This window comes from Malaclemys terrapin, chromosome 7 (assembly GCF_027887155.1).
Source record: "Malaclemys terrapin pileata isolate rMalTer1 chromosome 7, rMalTer1.hap1, whole genome shotgun sequence".
NCBI classification, from domain to species: Eukaryota; Metazoa; Chordata; order Testudines; family Emydidae; genus Malaclemys; species Malaclemys terrapin.
The window spans coordinates 75,278,774-75,298,159 of NC_071511.1; the positions used below are offsets into that span (position 1 = coordinate 75,278,774).

At 42.1% G+C, this 19,386-nt stretch overlaps 1 protein-coding gene across 1 annotated transcript in view; it reads left to right on the top strand.

Annotated features, from left to right (window-relative positions):
* The first annotated feature begins 536 nt into the window (after positions 1–536).
* The window catches only part of WAPL (WAPL cohesin release factor), a 128,889-nt gene continuing 110,039 nt past the window's right edge, over positions 537–19,386 (top strand). Inside the window, exons 1-2 of the mRNA XM_054034191.1 lie at positions 537–786; positions 6,106–6,626. Of these exons, the coding sequence (XP_053890166.1) occupies positions 6,128–6,626 (499 nt within the window). The 5' untranslated portion in view covers positions 537–786; positions 6,106–6,127. The remainder of the gene's footprint in view (positions 787–6,105; positions 6,627–19,386) is intronic.

The window sequence follows — 19,386 nt, forward strand, 5'->3', positions numbered from 1 at the left end:
ACCTTGAGGCTGGATAAATCACAGGCAGCATCTCACTAAAACGTTGCCCACCTCTCCAGAAACCAACTAAGCAAACAAAACACTTGCATACTGCAATGTCACCCACCATCAAGCACCCCTGCAATGTCACACCACCCTCCCACTCTCCCCTTTATTGCTTGATGCAATGCCCAGAGTGGCAGCATGCACACAGATGGACTTGGGCAGCACGGATAGGATCATTGCACTTCTCCAGCTCTCCCCACGACAAGGGAAAAAGGCATTGGAGGTTGGTGGGGGATGGGGAAAGATTCCCCCCCCCTTACCCAGCAATCTATAAAACTACAGGTCCCAGCATGCTCCGGGCGCGCGTGCGCAGTAACGTCCCAGCGCCCTTTCGAGACGCATGCGCTGCGGCGTGCAGGTCGGTTGAGTAAGGCGGGGTGCGATTGGCTGCGGGGAGGCGGCCGAGTGTGGGAAGCGCAGTGACGGAAGGAGCGGGGGGCAAATGGCGGAGAGATGGTCCAGGGCCCTGTTCAAAGAGCAGCGATAATCCTGGTGCGGAGAAAGCGGCGCCGGAGGAGGCGGCGCCGGGGGTCCTAGCGCCAGCGCGCACCCCCCACCCCGGCGAGGGAGGCTCCGCTGGGGGGGAGGGACGCGGAGGAGTCGCGTTGGCGAGCGTGTCCGCGGGCGGAGACTCGGGGCCGAGGAAGCCCAGGTAGCCGCGTTCTCGGGGGCGAGTTCGGAAAGTGCCGAGAGCAGGAGAGGGGTCCCCCGCCGCCTCCTTCCTCCCTGGGTGAGACCGAGGTAGGTACCGAGCGGCAGGGAGAGACCGGGCCGGCTGCCCGGCTCCCTTGGCCTATGAGGCCTCCAGTCCTGGGAGAAGGCCCCATTGCTCCTTCCACCGGGGCTGCCCCCCACCCCGTGTCTCCTGGTCTCTATCGCGGGGGGCGGGGGGCAGCCCCTCGAGTGGGGAGGAGACTGGAAAATTCCAGCGGCCTAGGAAGTCCGGGGGGGGGGGGCGGGCAACTTTCCCTCAACGCAGGTCCCTGCGAGCCGGGCCCGGAAGTTTGCGGGGAGGGGGGAAGGGGAGTTGAGGGAACTTTCCCCACCTCCCCCAGTAGCTCGGAGGCTGGCTTCAGGCGCTGCTGTCTGGTGTGCAGAGGAGCAGGTGGCGCTTAATCCGGGTTGGGTGCGGAGCCTGCTGCTTCCTGTTCGCGGGGTGGGAACCTCCTTCGTCACTAAACACTCTGGGCAGCTATTTCGTTCTTACTGCTTGGAGGTGGAGGGGCCTGAGGTGCGAGGGCAGGGAGGGGGGGACCCCGTATCACAAATGGAGTCTATATGGTGGTACAGGATGATGGTGCCTCCCCTGGGATTTCATCAGCTTCGTATGTCTCGCGTTTAAACTATTCTTCTTCCCTTTGATCATGGAAGGGAAACGATGGGTAAAAAGTAAGGAGAAGCGGGCTACTTTCCATCTTTAAAACTAACAGTCAGTCAGGTCTGATTAGGCCTTAGTTAGCTTTTCAGAAAACAGTATTTAAAATGACAAGGAATACGGTTCTTAAAATGGGTTTCAATGAACAGATTGCAGTAAACAGTTTTTTTGTATTTATATTGTCTGCATTGTTTGGTGCCCAGACATTGCGCCATTGTGCTAGAGTAGGAGAACTAGAAAGTGCTAGGGCATAGAAACCAGAAAGCGAAACTAAAAAATATATTGTTGAAGCTGAGTGGAAAAGCAAGAAGAGAGTCAGCATTAATAAATGAAAGTTAAATTAGTTTTTAAATATTCTGTAATGCATTTAAAGTATTTTTAATCTGATTATGAACCTTAAAGATGGGTCATGAATTGATCATGTAGTAATATTCACTTAATGCTCATCTGTTTACTTATTCATATTTAACTAATCAAGGAGCACAACACAGATTTTTAATTTCTGTGTTCTTGTATAGTCTTATCCAAAAATTCTAATAAAAATGTATAAGACCGTTAAGCATCTGTGAAAATATCAGTATATTTTATTATGAATATAAGGAGGTTAGTCTATATGGTAGGGCTTTATAGCCTGCAATTAAATTACTTTTGGTAACTTGCTCTTTTTTTTTTAAAGCAGTTTTTTGTGATTATTTAGATTTGCCAATATTTTTGTAGAGTGCTGAAGATGAAGTGCTATAAGTCTTTGAATCAAGGTTTGACAAAACTCACGTGTTGTTGGTGAATTAAAAAAAAAGTTTCCCAAGTGTAGGAGCTGTATAGGCTATCAATTTCTACAAAATTCAGTGTAATATTTTGTTTCTAACCCTTGTGGTAGTAAAGATGACATTTCAAATATGAACTGTTCCTGTACTGTCTTTTTGAGTCTTCAGACACAGATCAGTTGCCTCTGCTGTTACTTGTTCCTGAGCAGTAAAACTAATCATTTTGGTAAGCTTTGCTCTGTTGTTTTAAAACATGTGGAGCAATAAGGATCACCTCAGGTTCACTCAGCTCCTTGAGGGGAAAATGGAACATTAGAAGCAAATATTGAACTATTTACATAGGAGAAACAAAAATGAGATTTAGAGAGTAGCTACTGCTCAACAGCCATGAGATTCTAGTTGGGTGTGAAGGGGGAGAGAGAATCACAGAGCATGCTAATTCTACCAGTAGCCAGAGGTGTCAGTTTCAAATTAATCCTGCAAAATAGCAGAAATGAAAGATGGAGCAGAGTTCAGGAGTAATATCTGTAAATCCTGTCATCATCTTCTGTGTTAACTACTGTAAAGGTGGAATTCTCAAGAGGATGTTATTGTAAGATATGACATTAACAGTGTAAACTTCTTAAGTCCTAGCATGGTATTTCTAGTTTTCTTATGCCCAGGACCAAAGACTGAAAATTTGTTTGTTACTATGGCAAGTGAAACTTGGCCCCGCCAAGGAAAGGGCGATTAATATAAATAAGATTCTTACTAGAGATGACTATTGGAATAACATGGCTGGAAGACAGTCTGGTCTTGTGGTCAAGCTTATTCAAATATTTCAAGTTAAGAAATTATTTAGACCAAAATGAAAAGAAAAATTTCAGGAGAAAGCAAAATGATGCAACTGTCCAGAGGAAAAGAATAGTAAGGTGAGTAGAATTTTTGCAGGTACAGGACACACACAAAAAGTCACTTATTAATTTTTCTGGCCATAATATGGGTATGCATAAATGGTAGCTTACAAATTTGAAATCCTTTACCATACATTAACTATTAAGAAAGGAAAATTCTTCTCAAGGCAACTTTGTACCCCAATTTAGGATTAATAGGAACAGATATTTACCTAGGATCAATGGAAATTTTCCCTAAGTTCTAATAAATAAATAAATTAAAATCAGTGAGATGTCTAATCCTATCCCCATGGCATTTGCCACTCCATATCTGTGTTTGCAGACCTGCAATTTGAAATTTACTGTAAAATGTAACTTAATCCATTATCAGTGCCCAGGCTGAGGAAATCTAAAAGTAAATAGCGTATATAGGGAAAATAAATGTTTGACATTTTTAATAATGTAAAATATAGACAAGGTATTTTTTTTACCTGTCTTCCTCTTTAAATTAAAATAAGGGCAGCAGTGAAACAGAGAGAGAATTGTTCAAACATGTTTCCATTTAACCTGTGATAGTGTTTTCTTAAACTTAGCCACATCCGCAATGGCCAGTGAACAAAGTTGTTTCAACTACTCTTACATTTCTATGATAACAAGAACATTTAGGTTTAAAGGGACCTTGAGAGGTCATCTAGTTCATTTTCCTGTGGTGAGGCAGGGCCAACTATTCCTAGACCATCCCTCATAGGTGTTTGTCCAACCTGTTCTTAAAAACCTCCAGTGATGGAGGTTCCAAAACCTCTCCTCGTAACCAGAACTTAATTATCCTTCTGGTTAGATTCCTTTTCCTAACATCTAACTTAAATCTCCCTTGCTGCAGAGTAAGCCCGTTGATTCTTGTTCTATCTTCAGTGGATATGGAAAACAACTGATCACCATCCTTTTTATAACAGCCCTTAACGTATTTGAAACTGTTACTATGTTTCCCCCTCAGTCTCTCTCCAGTTTGGCCACATCTTTCCTAGAGCGTGGCGACCAAAACTGTCCGCAGTACTCCAGCAGAGGCCTCACCAGTATCAAGTGGGACATTTACCTTCTGTGTGTTATGTTCCTGTTAGTACACCCCAGAATGATGTTAGTTTTTCTTACAACTGCATCACATTGTTGACTCATGTTCAGTTTATGATCCAGTATAACCAACATATTCTTTTTAGAACTACTATCATCTGGCCAGTTATTCCCTATTTTGTATTTGTGCATTTGATTTTTCCTTCTTATGGGATTACTCTGCACTGCATGGAATTTACAGATTTCATCTTGTTTAATTCAGAGCAATTCTCCAATTTGTCAAGGTAATATTGAATTCTGATTCTGTCCTCCAGAATGCTTGTCACCCCTCCCAACTTGGTGTCATCCTCAGATTTTTATAAGCATATGCTCGGAGCATGCCTTTATCCAAGTAATTATTGAAAATATAAATATCAGAATCCAGGTCAGACCCCTGAGTGACCCCACTAGATACATCTTCTGTGTGACACCCAATCATTTATAACTACTGCAGGACTACCGGCCTTCAATCTGTTGTGCACCCCCCTTACAGTAATTTTATCTAGTCCACATTTCCCTAGTTTGCATATGAGAATGTCCTATGGGACTATGTCAGAAGCCTTACTAAAATTCAAGTGTCTGCTACTCTCCCCCCCCCACCCCCACCCCCACCCTTCACCATGCCAGTAACCCTGTCAAGGAAGGAAATTAGTTTGGTTTGGCATGATTTGTTCTTGACAAATCCGTACTGGTTATTACTTATAACCCTATTATCCTTGAGGTGCTTACAAATTGGTTGTTTAATAACTTGTTCCAGTATCTTTCCAGGTTTAGAAGTTAGGCTGACTTGTCTATAATGTCCTGGATCCTCCTCCTTCTCTCCCCCTCCCCTTTTTAAAGATAGGTACTCTGTTTTCCCTTCTTAAATTGTCTGTGACCTCCAAGAGTTGTCAAAGACAATCATTAATGGTTCTGAGATTGCTTCAGCTAGCTGACTAAGTACCCTAGGGTGAATTTTGTCAGGCCATGCTCACTTGAATATATCTTATTTACCTAAACATTATTCAAAATGTTTTTTCCTTATTCTGGCTTGTGTTCCTTCCCCCTTGTTAATGTTAATATTGTGTTAAGCATCTGATCACAATTAAATTTTCTGTTGAAGACTGAGGTTTGGCTGTGGTTGCACTGGGTATCCTGAACAGTATTAGAAATGGATTTATCTAGGACTATATACTTTGTTCCGGGCTATGAATCGTGCAAAAGCTTATTTACAAGCCGGACTTAATACATTTGAGGATTATGACAGTGGTCTTTTTCTGGTTAATAACACTATTTGTCCTTGCATGCACAGATGGGGCAAAATATATCACAGCAATATTACTAACAAAACCTTACCTCAGCCTTGTGAAAAGAGCATAAAAGAGTGAAGTCATCATTGCTGTTTACAATGACTTGAGATTTGAGGCAACTACAGAATTGTGAAATATTTTAACACTTTTCTTTTACGACAAAAAAAACTTTTAAAAACCAGACTGGATTATAGAGTCTAACTACTCTAATATGAGTTGCACATACAAATGCAGCATGAAAATGGTCTAAAGTTAAACAAAATACACACAGCCTTTCTAATTTTAATAAAAATAATGGCCTCAAACCTTGGAAATAAAGGTATTATGTAGGAGTTCTGACATGAGAATAGAACAATCCAAATATTTATTCATAGCAGGTACGTTTTTACAGACTCAGGGTGGTGAATTTCTACTAATTAAATGGGGACAAATAAGTGACTGTTTTAAATTGATAGGCATGATGTCTGTTGCATAATTCACTTTAAAAATACACATGGGTAAATGAAGGGAATTATGCCAGTCAAAAATAAACAGGCAATGCTGTATACAGTACGATCTTAAAACTAAAGTGTCCAGTGTGCTCTAATAAAGAGTGGAAAACTAGTTTCTGTATATTGTTACTCTTTAGTGCATCTAATTTTCTCTTCCCACAGAGAATATGAAACAGCTGTCAAAATGACATCCAGATTTGGAAAGACATACAGCAGGAAAGGGGGAAATGGCAACTCAAAGTTTGATGAAGTCTTTTCTAACAAACGGACCACCCTTAGCACAAAATGGGGAGAAACCACATTTATGGCCAAATTAGGACAGAAGAGGCCCAACGTCAAACCAGATATTTCAGAAATTCCTAAAAAACCCAAAGTTGAAGAGGAGGTAACAGAAGATCCATTTGGATTTGATAGTGATGAAGAATCTCTGCCAGTGTCTTCAAAGAATGTGTCGCAGGCTAAAAGCTGCTCTCAGCTGGAACCCATTGAAGCTGCTCAGTCTGAGGACTTCATTTCTCTACTTGAAGCTAATAGCAGAATTAATCAGCCAATCAGTGGAGACAGCATTGTGTCCAGCAAGAGCATATCTTTTGACAATATTGTTCATGGTTTAAAAGAAGAGAGCACAAACAGAAACATAGAGGATGGGGACAGCAAGAGCAGCAGAGCTAAACTCATAACAGGTAAATTTATATTAAACTGTCTAATAGTATTATTTAAACAGTTAAGCATACTGTGATTTTTAGTAATCTGTGTACAACAACTTTTTTAAATTGCTGCATTGTCTGAGGTTTGGTTAAATGTTGTAATCAAACCTAGGACCAAATAATCTTGCATATCGAGAGCAAAAACTAACTGTGGATACAGAGAAGCATACCATATTTTATTAAGTGTAAATAAAAAAGCAGACTCTTGTCTTTACAGTAGTTTGGTTAAGGGACCAGCTACCACTCTCTAAAACAGTGGTGGGCAACCTGTGGCCTGCAGGTTGCCCACCACTGCTCGACAAAGACTAACGTTGCAAGCAGTTCTGAGGTTTATTCTTCCTTCACTATGCATGTATACTTCCACATATTCCCTACCCTCAAGTACAGTTAGTGGTTACATGGGTTCTTGCATATGTGATATTATGAAGACAAAATAATTCAAGGGATTGGTGATAGTCTGTTTTTATGTAGCTGGTTCAAATCTAGTGCAGACAGGTAGTGAGTGATAAGATTAACATCTGTCCTGACTATTGACTTGTGTGAAATGAGTGATTGCACTGAATTTCCTCCTGCACAGATGTATACATCACAAAAGCCTTCATAACTGGCATATTAGTTTCAATGCAAATCAAATAATTAGAGACATGTAGATTGAAGTTCCCTCCTCTGGCTTCTAGCTGTTTTCAATTCAGTGTTGAGGCAGCATAGAGGATCTGATACTGTTCTCACTTATGCTTTTTTTTTGACGAATGCACTTAATTCTTTGGAGCATTGTTGATAAGCACTATATTCACTTTTAAAAGGTTTTTAAAATGATCTTTGATTTCATTTACTTTAGAGCTTTGATGTAAATAGCTGATATCAAAACTAATAAAAATGCAACTTTCTTTTTACCTGTTCAAGTTTTGGAAAATGATGGTTCTTAAAATGTAGTGGGCCATACCAGACCAAAGCCTGTCAAGATGACACCTTGCAGCCTTGCTATATTATTTTTGCTTGGAATATTACATTAAATTTCTGTAAAAAAATTGAGTCTTGGTATGTAGTTAACTGACCAGAAAAATAAGTGGACCCCAGTCTGTTTGCCATGCAGTAGACCAAAATGGTATTTAATGGCTTAAGATGAGCGTAGCAGGAGTTTGCAAGTAAGGCAGTAGTAGTAATGGATAGAAGAAAATAAATTTGGACTTACAATACAGGTTTATTACTATAGGGAAAAATCCACTTGTTAGCCTAATGTTGAAAACATGAGCTGTGGATAAACAACTGGGAAAATTCTAAATTTATCTAGTTTTATTGGCTATTAACTTAATTACAACAAACAGTGCAAGCCCAGTCACACCAGTTGTTAATTATGTAAATGAGCTAACGCCCTTCAACTTTTTGTATTTGAGAGCATAAGTGAGAACAGTATCCGATCCTCTATGTATTAAGTCAATAGAGTATGCTCCTTCACACAATATCCTATCATGGGGATATTAAACAAGTTGTAGGAAACCAAGACAGTAGAAGCAGTTTGATATTTTTTTTTTTTTTTTTTAGGGGTAGTGTTTATTTTTCCAAATGAAACTGAGATAGTTGATCAGCCATTATGTTTGTATCGAGGTTTATCCAAAGCAAAGCACACTATGAAAACATAAACCCGAGCATTGAGCCAGTGGGCAGGGGAGAGTGCAGCAGCTAGTGTAAATATAACTTCTTCAGAGACTTCCTTGTTGCACTGATTACTACTTAAGTAAATCTTGAAATGTAAGGCTACTTTTCAAACCCAGAGAGTTCATTTTATTCATCTTGGGACACTAAAGCAAAGAAACTTGCTTTACTGCTGGTGACTAACCTATGATCACACTTGAGACCTCATCTTAATGTGCAGTAAGGGTGTTTTTCAGTCATGTTAGGTGTTAGGACAACTGAGTTTAGTGTAATTGGAAATCTCTCAATGCTTTTTAAGGTTTGGCTAGACTAGGCTTTAAAGGTGTAAAGTTAGCATGTGCAAGCATCACATCTTTAAACTTTAGTCTAGATGACCTAAAATGCAGACTAACACATTTGAAACCATGCTATAATGTCTAATCTAAAACAGTCAGCTAACATGGCTTCAGATATTACTCTTAATGAATGTTGAGAGTACTTCAAACACATTTAACTTGATTGAGCTAACACACTAGGTTTTTGCTTGCTTTAAAGTTGTTTGCTCACAAATTTGTTGCAACGTAACTCATTTTTGACTTGAGTTATGACTTTAGTGACCTTCAAATTAAAAGGTAGTTGAGGGCAACTAATATGGTAAATCCCTTGTTATGATCGATTGATGTAAAGATGGGATGACTTAATTCTGCTTGAGGAATGTTCATTAAGAGTTCAATATGCTGAAATATAATAGAGGGATTGTAACAGAAGACTCATAGGCAAAAGTAGCTATTAGGTAATAGGTGTAAGTTTGTCAAAATATACTTATGCTGGAGAAAATTAGCTGGGGAGGAAGCTATAAGTAGGGATTTAGTTTTTAAGTGACCTGCTATAAAATACTAATCTGTAATAAAAAAAAAAACAGCTGCTCAATGATAGTCAAAAGGTAAACCTGTACTGGGATCAGATAAAATCCCACGGAGCAGTTCTTATCTGGGTTCCTGACATACTTTATAGAATAACAATTAATCACCACCTTCTGTAGGGCACAGATCCAAAATAGGTATTGCCCATAAAATGTACATGTATGCAGAGTATTAATATTAACTTTTTACATTTGGTATTCTTGCAAAATCTTTTGGCACCTGTTTTCAAAAATCTTGAAATGACCATTTTTATTAAAGGTTGTAAATGAAGCTCATTAATATCCCCTCTTACCTGTTGAAATACATTAGATTTTCAGATGAGATAAAAATGAGATTCTGATCATTTGTCGTCATTAAAGATTTTGTAGCACATTTCACAAGAGGATGGGTGGTATTTTTTTAGTATATGTATATTGGGTAAATTCCAATTTGGGTAACTAAATTATACATTTCTTAAATATTCCTGGACCTTGAAACAAATGAAGTATTACTTCCTGCCTTAAATTGTTGTGTGATGTTGTTTGGTAACTTTGCATTTCATGCTAGTGATGGCTGCATTTCACTAGTGGTTGAAGAGATTTATATCCTGAACAAACTTTAAGGAATTTAAGGGCCCTATCCATAAGGAATATCTTACCAAATTCACCAGTCCATTATGGTCATAGGATTTGAAAATTGGTAAATTTCACATTTTTAGATATTTAAATCTGAAATTTCCTGGTGTTGTAACCGCAGGGGTCCTGACCCAAAGGGGATTTGGGAGGGGGTTGTTTGCAAACCTGTTGTAGGGGAGTGTCAAAGCTGAATCCCCACTCTGGTACTTGGAGTGCAGACGTTGGGGGCCCGGAAGGATTTTAAAAATTAATACTTGTCAATCCAGGCTTGTATTACGCTCCCAAGGTTACACCTTTTCTCTGACCTTGGCTTGGTAAACGCTGCCACCACCCAAATGCAAAAAGAAACCTTGAACCCAGGAAGGAGCACTTGGGAATTCCTTCCTGTTGGGAACCCTCAAGCCCTTTCACCCTCCTTCGGGGAAGAGCTGAGAAAGAAAACAAAGGAAATTAGCTATCGCCACCAGCTAATTAAACAACATATGCACAAACCTCTTAGGGACACACAAATCCAATCCTGTTTTTTAAAAAAGGTATTAAAAACAAAAAGAAGGGAAATACATTTGGAATGTAGGCTTTTTGCTAGATCTTAAAAGAAACAGTTATAAAAATTAAGCATCAAGATAGCTCTTCAGGTTCACCTTAAAGGTTACAAGCAAAACAAAAACATCTGGGGTTAGCACAGAGGAGTCCATTAGCCATAAGAAATAAACAGAAATAACCCTAATAATGTCTTTCTAAACATTTCTGATCTACCTACACATTTGGAGTTTCAGATAAGTAGGATTGAGGTATGACTTTTTTTTTTTTTTTTTTTTTTCTCATACCTGGTTTTAAAGCTGCTTAAAACTTGACTGCTCTGTGTCTCCTCTCTTTCCCGGAGAACCACAACACACAGACAAAGGGAAGTTTTTTTTTCCCCATTTAAAAAAGTTCTAGCCCTCCCATTGGCTCTTTTGGTCAGGTGCCCACTCCTTTTCCTTTATCTGGGGAACTTTGTTAACCCTTTACAGGTAAAGCAAGCAGAGAACAGCCACCAAAAGGGACTTTATAGCTAACTGGCTGGTTGGGTGTCCATAAAAGAGAGCTACCCCCCCTTTCATTTATCACAGGGGGTCATGGGATTGCCACTCTCACTTCTGTGCTGCCTTTAGAGCTTCCTGTAGCTGCAGGAGGTTCATGGAGGTGGGTCTGATCTCCAACCTCATCCCCCCCCAAGAGCAGCTGTGCAGGAGATGACCCTCTCCAGCTGGAGCTAGGAGCCCCCCTATGCTCGAGTTTGGACCCACATCCACAAGTCTCCTCCAGCTGCAGGAACCTCTGGGGCTGCTGCCCACTCCCAGAGTGTCCTGCAGCAGCAGGAGGCACCCAGAGGTGGGTCTAGTCCATCCCCTGCACAGCTGCTCTGGAGGGGAGAGGGGGACAAGTCTTGTCCCTCCCCAGCCAGAGCTAGGAGCCCCCTTGGCTGGGGCGCTCCTAGGAACAAGGGGACATCAGATATCACAGGGAAGGGTTACTTCACGGTCTGTGACCCATTTTTCACGGCCGTGAAATTGGTAGGGCCCTACTTATGGAATTAAACTTGACTCAGTAAGGTTTAATTTAAGTATTGAGGAAATTCATAGTATTGAAAATGTTTGAGATATTGTGGGATTGTACCAACTTCTTTAAGGCTATGTCTACGCTGTGCTTGCATCAGTAAAACTTTTTTTGTCAGTTGGGGTGTGGGGAAAAAAAACACTCCTGACAGACAAAAGTTTTTACTGAGGAAAAGCGCCGGTCTGGAGAAAGCTTTGTCCGCAGGAGATGCTCTTCTGGAGCTAGGAGCCCCCCTATGCTCGAGTTTGGACCCACATCCACAAGTCTCCTCCAGCTGCAGGAACCTCTGGGGCTGCTGCCCACTCCCAGAGTGTCCTGCAGCAGCAGGAGGCACCCAGAGGTGGGTCTAGTCCATCCCCTGCACAGCTGCTCTGGAGGGGAGAGGGGGACAAGTCTTGTCCCTCCCCAGCCAGAGCTAGGAGCCCCCTTGGCTGGGGCGCTCCTAGGAACAAGGGGACATCAGATATCACAGGGAAGGGTTACTTCACGGTCTGTGAAGGCACAGAGGCACAGCTATAGCGGCACAGCTGTGCCGCTTTAAGGTGCATGGTGTAGACATACCCTAAGAGGAAGGCAGGATAAATGCATCTTAGGAACTCTTTGGGATAATAAGTGTGAAGTAGATTTCCTAGGAAATAGTTGAGGGGTGAGAAGAATACAAATGACCCACCTCAGGTCCATTCTTTTTGAAGCTGCACTTTGAGCAGAGATGCATTGTCTGGCTATTTACCTTTCATGGTTTCTTCAAAGAGCCAAACTGGATAAATGAGTGACTCTTACTCATGCTTGTCCTTGTTCGGGGCAAAGGGTGTGATGAATTGAAACCACACGAAAATGTGTGGATAGGGGTTGGAGGTCTGCTTGTGCCAGAGTGCCATTTTGTAGTTGGGGTGATCTCTGGTAAGCTTGTTAGCGTGCGTGTAGGTTCTTTTATTATTTTAAAGATATTTTTTCTGTATTGCTTTTACTTTAAGAATAAAATATGCTTGCTAAGAAAGAACTGTGTGGTAACTTATGACTGGGTAATTACACTGTGTACCATGTCTAAGGAGAGAAGCAAAGCAGGCCTGCTTTGGGGAATAACACTGAAGGTAGGGAACTGTTCAGACTAGAAATACCCCACTCAGAATGAAGAGAGATGTGGGTTTCCACCCAAGAGAGGCAACAGCTGGGTAGCTGGAAACTTAGAAGGGATGCCATTGCTGAACCATAGAGAGTGATACAGATGCACTTGCCCTGGACTGAGAGAGCAAGTACATCAGTTTATAAAGGCTTTTTTGGAGCAGTGTCTGATACGTGTCCTCTTTTAGTTACCCACTTCTGTAATGAGATCTTGCTATTTTGATAACTCAGCATATGGCAGGGCCATTTCTTAAGGGATTCCATTAAGAGTTGTTGAGTATGTCCTTTGAAAAATGTTGTGGCCAGCCAGCTTCCATTTTAAATTCTGTTAAAATAAATTACTTTTCTGTAGTTGTAACCTGAGTAAGATGCACTTCAAAATGCAAACTATATTTGTGCAAACTGATCAAGAGATTAATCTTTTAAAATGTGATAGAAATTCTAGAGGCATTGTCCTACCTTACATTTCTGTCTCTTCAGTATTAATTATATTATATACTGCAGAGATCTTTGTTAACTTAGATAGTCAAATGTGTGTTTTTATTTATTTATTTATTTTTATGTCAGTTGTTTTGAAAATTTCAAGTGAAGAACTATTCTAATAGACCTAGTCTAGATCTAAGTTCTATCTGGTCTATTTCAAAGCTAATAGGTTTAAAATCTTCCAGATTATAAAAATAGAAAAATAAGATGAAAAAAGTAGTAGTGTTTTCAGAATCCACAGAAATGTAGTAATACATACCTCCTCTACCTATCTTGCAATATTTATCTATTGTAGCTTCTGGAGTTGTTGAAATTGAAGCTGTTGTCCAGGCAGTGTCTTTTGATTGAGTTGGTATGCATATTCTTGAAATGTGTAATTTTGTCTAATTTTTTCCATAAATTGCATTCATTATTAGGTGCTCTGTAATAGGTTCCAGTTCTGTAATATTTCCACTCTTGGTTGTGTAAGAATATTTTGTTTGCCTGTAATCACTTGTTGTCCATCAGATATTCTACCTGGAATATTCAACAATGAGCAAGTTGCTAAGAAATCTTAAATTTCTGGGCAGTTATTTTTAACATCCTCACCTATCACTCAGGGCTCATGCAGTCCTGCCTAGTGGTTCATCGCCTCCTTCTCTGCACTGCCTATGCCACGGGTGGGCAAACTTTTTGGCCCGAGGGCCACATCTGGTAATAGAAATTGTATGGTGGGCCATGAATGTTCATAAAATTGGGGTTGGGGTGCAGGAGGGGATGCAGGCTCCAGAGTGGGGCCAGAAATGAGGCGTTCAGGGTGCAGGAGGGGAGTGTGGTGCGGGGGGGGGGGGGGGGGGGGGGCTTTGGGGTGGGGCTGGGGAGGAGGAGTTTGGGGTGTAGGAGGGTGCTCTGGGTTGGGACCGAGGGGTTCGGAGGGTGGGAGCAGGGGGTTGGGGCTTGGGGACAGGCTCCGGGTGGCGCTTACCTCAAGTGGCTCCTGGAAGCAGTGGCATGTCCCTTCTCCGGCTCCTATGTGAAGGCACAGCGAGGCGGCTCTGAACGCTGCCCCGTCTGCAGGCACCGCCCCTGCAGCTCCCATTGGAGTGTGTAGGACTTGGAGCGTGTAGGACCTGGAGCGGGTCCATGCGGCTGCTTCCAGGAGTTGCGTGGAGTGGCCCCTGACCCTGCTCCCCAGCTGGAGCGCTGGAACAGGGCAAGCCCCAGACACTGCTCCCTACTGAGAGCTTGAGGACCAACTTAAAACGGCTGGCAGGCTGGATCCAGCCTGCAGGCCGTAGTTTGCCCACAAATAAAATGGCACAGCTGTGCTTAACTGCTTTTGCACCTAGCTCTTATGGTCTGAATACACCTTTAGCTCAAAAAGAGTGTTTGAGTTAATTTCAGTGGTGAATACTTCACAGGAAATGGGTAGCTCTAAAGAGGAGGCAGTTGAAAATCAATTCTATTCCCTACTGGCTCTCCTGATAGTGTATGCATTTACCTGGGCACTGCCTCCTGCATTCTGATTGTGTGGGTTGGGGAGCTCCTATATTTGGTGTTTAAGTTTAAACCCAGCAGATGAAACTCAGTATTTGTTTCATAACTCCCTTGGCAATATAAGCTTCATTAGATTCTTAGTTTCAAATTGCTTCATATCTTCAGTGCTCTATTTTTGTTTTTTAATTGTGGCATTGGCATATGGGTTCATAGAAGTAGGTAATTGGACCTATTATGTCATCTAATGCTTTGTCCAATTTTTCTTTTAAATGTGAAATGTAGAAGCGAAAGCTGTTTAATTTAGGAGACTATTGCATAGTGTAATAGATATCACGGTTAGGAAGGCTGAATACCTGGAGGGCCTATGTTTTCCTCTAATGCCCTCTCATTAATCCACATTCTTTATAGGGTTTTAAGATTTCCTCTCACTCTTGAAGGTGGGAGCAGTCTTTGTTTTAAGTGTGCTCTTGGCCACTAACTATGTTACATAGCAGTTAACCCTACAAATTTCAGGAACTAAAGTTTTAAAATGTAAGAGAACCATAGCAGCTGGGAGTATGGGGAAGGAAAAACAGAAGCAGAAATCTGAGAGATGTGGGCAGGATGGGATTGGCTGTTCTGATGACTGCTACACCTGCCATAGTTAAAGAAGGGAACTGCAGCTATTCACTGGCTGGTACAAAGCATGAGGAAAGTTCCCCAGTGGGGGGTGTGGGGGGGTGGGGGGGTGTGTATATAGAGCAAGAAGGTATTGAGGGAATACCATCAGAGCTAGCCAGCTCTCTAGCCTCAAAGGATTTTGGTGCTCTGGGAGCTGTTCCCAGTATACTGTTTTAGTCGGAACAAAGCGGTTGTATTTGTAGTAGAATCCACATTCCCATCTGGGATTTTCTTTTTTAATCCCCTCCTCTACTTGTTTTGTGTGGATTTCCTCTTTTGGTCTGTTGTCCCTTCCACACCACTTTTTCTCCACTAGCAGCCCAAGTTCAGGCTACTATAGTCCTTATAGCCTTATAAAAATGAAACTGACTAGTGATCAATTTCACTGTGATGCTTCTATGATCATTCCGTTTGTAGGTTTTTCTTTCAAAAGTGTTCTGAGAATGGGGTAACAGCAATACTCCATTTTAAACACCTGTTTTTAAAATTTAGTGTTAAATTTGTTTGCCAGGTTATTGTTTACTTTTTAATAATTTGTCATAACTTTGGCAAGTATTTGTTTTGTACAACATATCATTTAAACTCCTTTATCAAATATGGTTGCTTTGTTCAGTGGCTTAAATAATGTATGCTAAATGTTACAGCAAAGATTCTTAAGCAAGTTGCTGTTACTCCCCTGTTCAGAGCTCATCTAAGTTTTTTTTTTTTTTTTTTTTTTTTTTTTTCCCTATTGCTATTGAGACTCTCTTCCTTTTTCAAAGCCTGTATTGTAAGACAGTTCATTTTAAGTTTTGGAAGGCCAAATATTTTGACTGCTTCCTAGCTGCTTTTATGTTTAAGAATCATAAAATTGTAGAACTGGATGGGACCTCTAGAGGTCATCTAGTCCAGTCCCCTGCAGTCCTGCCATGAGTGATAAGTATTATCTAGACCATCCCTGACAGGTGTTTGTCTAACCTGCTCTTAAAAATCTCCAATGCTGGAGATTCCACAACTTCCCTAGGCAGTTTATTCCAGTGCTTAACCACCCTGACAGGAAATTTTTTCTAATGTCCAAACCGCCCTTGTTGCATTTTAAGCCCATTACTTTTTGTCCTATCCTCAGAGGTTAAGGAGAACAATTTTTCTCCCTCCTCCTTGTAACAACGTTTTATGTACTTGAAAACTATTATCATGTCCCCCTCAGTCTTTTCTTCTCCAGATTAAACAAACCCCATTTTTGCTATCGTCCCTCAGAGGTCATGTTTTCTAGACATTTAACCATTTTTATTGCTCTTCTTTGGACTCTTTCCAATTTGTCCACATCTGTCCTGAAATGTTGCACCCAGAACTGGACATAGCCCTCCAGTTGAGGCCTTATCAGAGTGGAGTGGAAGAATTACTTCTCATGTCTTGCTTACAACATGCTTGCTAATACATCCCAGAATGATGTTTGCGACAGTGTTACACTGTTGACTCATATTTAGCTTGTGATCCACTATGACCCCCAGATCCCTTTCTGCACTACTCCTTCCTGGGCAGGCATTTCCCATTATGTATGTGTGCAACTGATCATTTCTTTCTAATTTGAGTAATTTGCATTTGTCCTTTATTGAATTTCGTCCTATATACTTGAGACCATTTCTACAGTTTATCACATAGGAACGACCATACTGGGTCAGATCAGAGGTCCATCTAGCCCAGTGTCCTGTCTTCCAACAGTGGCCAATGCCAGGTGCCCCAGGGGGAATAAACAGAACAGGTGATCATTAAGTGATCCAATCCCCTGTCGCCCATTCCTAGTTCTGGCAAACAGAGGCTAGGGTCACCATCCCTACCCATCTTGGCTAATAGCTATTGATTGGACCTATCCTCCATGAATTTATCAAGTTCTTTTTTGAACCTTGTTATGGTCTTGGCCTTCACAACATCCTCTGGCAAAGAGTTCCACAGACTGACTGTGCGTTGTGTGTAAAGAAATACTTCCTTTTGTTTGTTAATTTTATTTGGTGACCCCCTAGTTCTTGTGTTATGAAGAGTAAATAACACTTCCATATTTACTTTTTCCACAACAGTCAGGTTTTATAGACCTCTATCATATCCCCCCGTTAGTTGTCTTTTCCAAGATGAAAAGTCCCAATCTTATTCATCTTTCTTCATAAAGAAGCTGATCCATACCCCCTAATAATTTTTTTGCCCATTTCTGAACCTTTTCCATTTCAGTATATCTTTTTTAGATTTGTCCAGATCAGTTTGAATTTTAATCCTAGTCTCCAAAGCACTTGCAATCCCTTTCCCATCCACAAACTTCATAAGTGTACACTCTATGCCATTATCTAAATTATTGATGAAGATATTGAACAGAAATGGACCCAGAACTGATCCTTGCGGGATCAATATGCCCTTCCAGCTTGACTGTGAACCACTGATAACTACTCTCTGGGAATGGTTTTCCAACCAGTTCTGACATTCAGAACAGCAGTAAGGACTAACGTATCTGACCCTACTAGATTTTTTTTTTCCATTGGAGGTGGTTGTGGGACAACGTTTAACTGGAGCCCCTAAACCAGGGGTGGGCCCCATCGGGGTTCCGAAAGTGTATGGAGGACTGGGTATAGTTTATTAAATTGCTCCCCGTGGGAATGTGCTACTTACGGTGTACTACTTACGGCTGCCAGTCCTGGCGCTCTGAGTGGCATGATAAGGGGGCAGGGGAGCGAGGGGGTTGGATAAGGGGTAGGGGATACCAGGGGGAGTCAGGAGTAGGGAGCGGTTGGACAGGCATGGGAGTCCCGGTGGACCTGTTGGGCAGGTGTGTGGTTAGGGGTCGGGATGGGGGGAGGGGGAGTTGGATGGAGGTGGGGTCCCGGGGGCAGTGGTTAGGGGACAAGGAGCCAGGGGGGGTTGGATGGGTCGGGTATTCTGAGGGGGGCAGTCAGGGGGCAGGAAGTGAGAGGGGGTGGGGGCCAGGCTGTTTGGGGAGGCGCAGCCTTCCCTACCCAGGTGTAGTATATTAAATTGTTCCCTGTAGGAATGTGCTACATACAGTGTACTACTTAAGACTGCCAGTCCTGGTGCTTTGTAAGTAGCACATTCCTACAGGGAGCAATTTAATACACTACACCTGGTGGCTCTTGCAGCCGCGCTGCCCGGCAAGAGCTCACAGCTCCGCCACCCAGAGCGCTGACGGCACAGTGAGCTGAAGCTCTGGGGGAGGGGACAGGTAGGATGGTTTCGTGGGCCATATTTGCCCACCTCTGCCCTAAACTGTTAAAGTGAAGCTAAACTTTAGTGGCATTTAGCAGCTCTGCCAAACCGAGCTGTCTTCCTTGTAGCACATCTAAGTCATGCAGGAGCCCTCTGGCTTAGGAAGTGGTTAGTCTTGCAAGATTTATATTTTGCTATAATGCAAAAATTGATTAGTTATTTTCGCTTTGGTGTATTTTTAGTCAATAAAAGTTATTGGTTTATTTCATAGTTAATATTACTATGTAGCTTCCTTAGAATTCAGTTTAGCTCTGTTGTATAAATTGGAATTGGGCACCTTTATGCATAATATAGGGTTAGTGTGCCACATGGCTAAGCAGCAGTTCTGCAGAAAAGGACCTGGGAATTACAGTGGATGAGAAGCTAGATATAAGTCAGCAGTGTGCCCATGTTGCCAAGAAGGCTAACGGCATATTGGGCTGCATTAGTAGGAGCATTGCCAGCAGATCGAGGGAAGTGATTATTCCCCTCTATTTGCCACTGGCGAGGCCACATCTGGAGTATTGCATCCAGTTTTGGGCCCCCACTACAGAAAGGATGTGAACAAATTGGAGAGAGTCCAGAGGACAACGAAAATGATCAGGGGGCTGGGGCACATGACTTATGAGGAGAGGCTGAGGGACCTGGGCTTGTTTAATCTGCAGAAGAGAAGAGTGGGGGGGGATTTGATAGCAACCTTCAACTACCTGAAGGGGAGGTTCCAAAGAGAATGGAGCTCCGCTGTTCTCAGTGGTGGCAGATGACAGAACAAGGAAAAATGGTTTCAAGTTGCAGTGGGGGAGGTCTAGGTTGGATATTAGGAAACACTATTTCACTAGGAGGGTGGTGAAGCACTGGAATGGGTTACCTAGGGAGGTGGTGGAATCTCCATTCTTTGAGATTTTTAAGGCCCGGCTTGACAAAGCCTTGGCTGGGATGATTTAGTTGGTGTTGGTCCTGCTTTGAGCAGGGGGGACTAGATGACCTCCTGAGGTCTCTTCC